Raw genomic sequence first — 3,183 nt, 5'->3', positions numbered from 1 at the left:
ACAAGACCATGGACTTGCAAGTGGCAACACGAGGTTTCGTCGTCACTTCTCCTAAGAAATGCTACATGATTACAAAGAATACGCAGATTACAGAGGGAAAAATGAGAATGGGCGCTTCAAGACTACTGCTTTTCCTTTTCTGTGCCATGCTCACACACCTTGTAAAGCTCGCCTTTGCGCAGCGAGATCCCCACGTGCCCTATGATTGTTCCAATACTGGTAACGTTAGCAGTAACAGTACGCGCCTACAGAAAAAACGTCAATACCCTCCTTTCCTCCCTCTCTTCGAACACCCAAATTGATTATGGGTTCTACAATTTCTCCACCGGAGAAAACTTAGACAGAGTTATCGCATTTGCACCTTGTAGAGCAGACCTTACGCCGACCAACTGCCGGAGTTGTATCAGTGTAGCTGCTATAGAGCTCTTATTTCGTTGTCCAAACCAGGAGGGTACCATGTGGTACATGAATTGTACAGTACGATACTCGAACAACTCTATATTTGGTGTCATGAAGTTTAAGCCTGTGCAACAGCTTTCCACCACTTTAGAGGTCACGGACCCGAATGGGACGTTCGACCGGGTGCGAGAGACGCTGCTGGATAGACTAAGAAGTGAGGCTGCAGCTAGCGCTTCGACTCTTCGCAAGTTTGCAACTGGAAGTGCGAGCTCCCCATACTTCGATATATGTGCTCTTTTGCAGTGCGCTCCCGATTTGAATCAGCAGGAATGCAGCGATTGCCGAAATCAGATCAACATCGCAACAATTCCAACTTGTTGCGCTACAGCGGCAGAAGCGAGAGTTCTTACACCCAGCTGCAACTTAAGGTATGAGAATCGCCTTTTCTATGGATCGATCCAGGCCCCGCCGCTATCGTCAAGTACTTTTTCTCCGCCTGCAGAAGGTAAGGCGCTTCCCATATATCTCTGTATGTCGTCCTCCTATCTATTTTCTTCTAGGAAGATGATATGCCTGCAAGCTGTTGAAATAACCATGAAGATAAACATCTTTCGAAAGTAGTTTGAATGAAGGGATCGAAGAAAGTTTGATCTTTTTAGCCAGTGCCATTTAGTTAGGAGGGCGAAGGGATGCGGTTTCATCGATCAACATACATGAATGTCGAATGACTTACAAGTTAGTGGATAGATCTTTTTGGTTTAATTTAGAGTATTTTCTTTAAAAACAAGAAGTCGGTGGAATTTGGTCTGTGAGTTATTTACATTTTTGTAGCTAAATCATTTGAGCCAGCCACGAATTAATAGCATTCTTGTCTTTCTGTGGTGGGTTTGGCAATTAATTAACCATCTAAATATTCGTGTTACAATTAATATATTTTATGCATTCTCTTTTGTAAACTAATAGCATTCTTGTGATCTTTCTGTGGTGGGTTTGGCATTAACCATCTAAATTTTCGCGTTACATGATATTTTATGCATTCTCTTTTGTAAATTAATAGCATTCGTCTTTCTTGGTGGGTTCTATCCTGCAGAGATTTTTAAATGTGGGATATTGGTGGCCATTAATGTGAAAATGTTGCATCAGCTTGCACTTGAGTTTTCTAAATTCATGATTACCGCGTGGAAAGTTTCTTCCTTTCGATCATTTCAACTTAAAAAGAGACAAATAATATGACCATAAATATATTTTATAAAAATAAATTTATAAAATAATATGATTTCCCATTAGAAGTTATATCTATTTTAATTATAGCAAAACTAATTTTACAATAAATCATATTAATTTGTAGATGTACAAATTATCTAATATAATTGATAAATAATAATACTTGTGAACGAGAGTAATATATTATAACCCCCCAGTAGAAGGGGCAAGCAACGTAGCTTATATTCTAATTAAAAAGATATTAATAATTAAGAAAAATGATAAACACACATATTTTTTTATAACAATTTATATAATAATATTTTTAAAAAATAGGCATTTTTATAAAATACCTTATAAAATTAATATTGTTTTATAAAAAAATTCTTATTTTACTATATGTATTATGAAATATATTATCAAATGTGGTGTATCATGTAAACATTATGAAGATGAATTTTTCTCCCTTTCTCGGGATTTTCAACACAAGTAGTACTCCGCATTCAACTGGGAAAACTTTAAACGACTGGACTTGCCCAGAACAAGCTTGACCCTGTCATCAATCATGTGCATCATTTTTCCATGATTTTTATTAATTACATCAACAAAAGAAATTGCCCACAGTTTTTTTGTTTTGTTTTACCTTTTTTATGTTTTCCTTTACTCGATTTGTTCTATATAACCTATGATACTTATATTATTATTTCTCGATGAATTTTCTAATTCAATATTTGTCAAAAATCCATCTAATTTTGATTTGTACCTGTTCATTTTTTCCAAATCCAAATATAAAACATACTTTAACTAAGCAAAATAATTAAAAAATGTCAACTCTAATTATTCATTTTAACAAAAATACATATCAATTATATTTCCAGTTAAAAAAAAATCTAAAAACGTACACAATTTTTAATTACAAGGAAATTAAGCTCAAAACATTGTTGAGAGATTACTAATCTTCTGTAAGTCGATTACTTCCCTTAATTTAACCTAAAAGCATAACTATGGGTAGATGGGGAAGCTTAGGGGCGTGTGACACTTCTTGGACTTGAGAGAAATCAATTGTAAGGTTTATGTGAGCTTCAAATCGAAGAATGAAACAAAAGATGGGTATCTTGTTGTAAATTCGTCCAATGCAAGAACTAAACTAGTATGGTTAAGGTGAGGTGTAAACGATGAAATTTTTCTTGTGAAAATGGTCTCAAGGGCTTGGGCTAAGGGCCGACTTGTTACAATGGGCAGGAAGGATCGTCTAGGTGCCAATTGGCGATCATTCGAGCATTATCGACATGGAAAGGATTCTATTAAAATGTCTTGGATAAACTCTAATCTTCTAATTCAATCTTAGAACTTTTAAAAACAACAAGAAAAGTAATATGATCCATATAAAAAAAAAAGGTTACAAAGAACTAAAAATGAAATTAAACTCAAAACATTGTTGAGAGATGAAGAATCATGTGTAAGTCGATTACATCCTTTAATTCAAGCTAAAAGCTTAGCCATGGGGTAGATGGGCAACCTTAGGGGTGTGTGACACTTCCTAGACTTGAGGGAAACTAATCGTAAGGTTTAGGTGGGCTT

At 35.4% G+C, this 3,183-nt stretch overlaps 1 protein-coding gene across 1 annotated transcript; it reads left to right on the top strand.

The window, feature by feature from the left end:
- Positions 1-201: 201 nt before the first annotated feature.
- Positions 202-1,020, top strand: LOC122278584 (cysteine-rich receptor-like protein kinase 29). The gene has a single exon (XM_043088765.1). It carries the CDS (start codon positions 202-204, stop codon positions 1,018-1,020), a length of 819 nt encoding a protein of 272 aa, XP_042944699.1.
- The last annotated feature ends 2,163 nt before the right edge of the window (positions 1,021-3,183 follow it).

Source organism: Carya illinoinensis, chromosome 10, assembly GCF_018687715.1.
Source record: "Carya illinoinensis cultivar Pawnee chromosome 10, C.illinoinensisPawnee_v1, whole genome shotgun sequence".
Lineage (NCBI taxonomy): Eukaryota > Viridiplantae > Streptophyta > Magnoliopsida > Fagales > Juglandaceae > Carya > Carya illinoinensis.
This window is presented reverse-complemented; position numbering and strand designations above follow the sequence as displayed.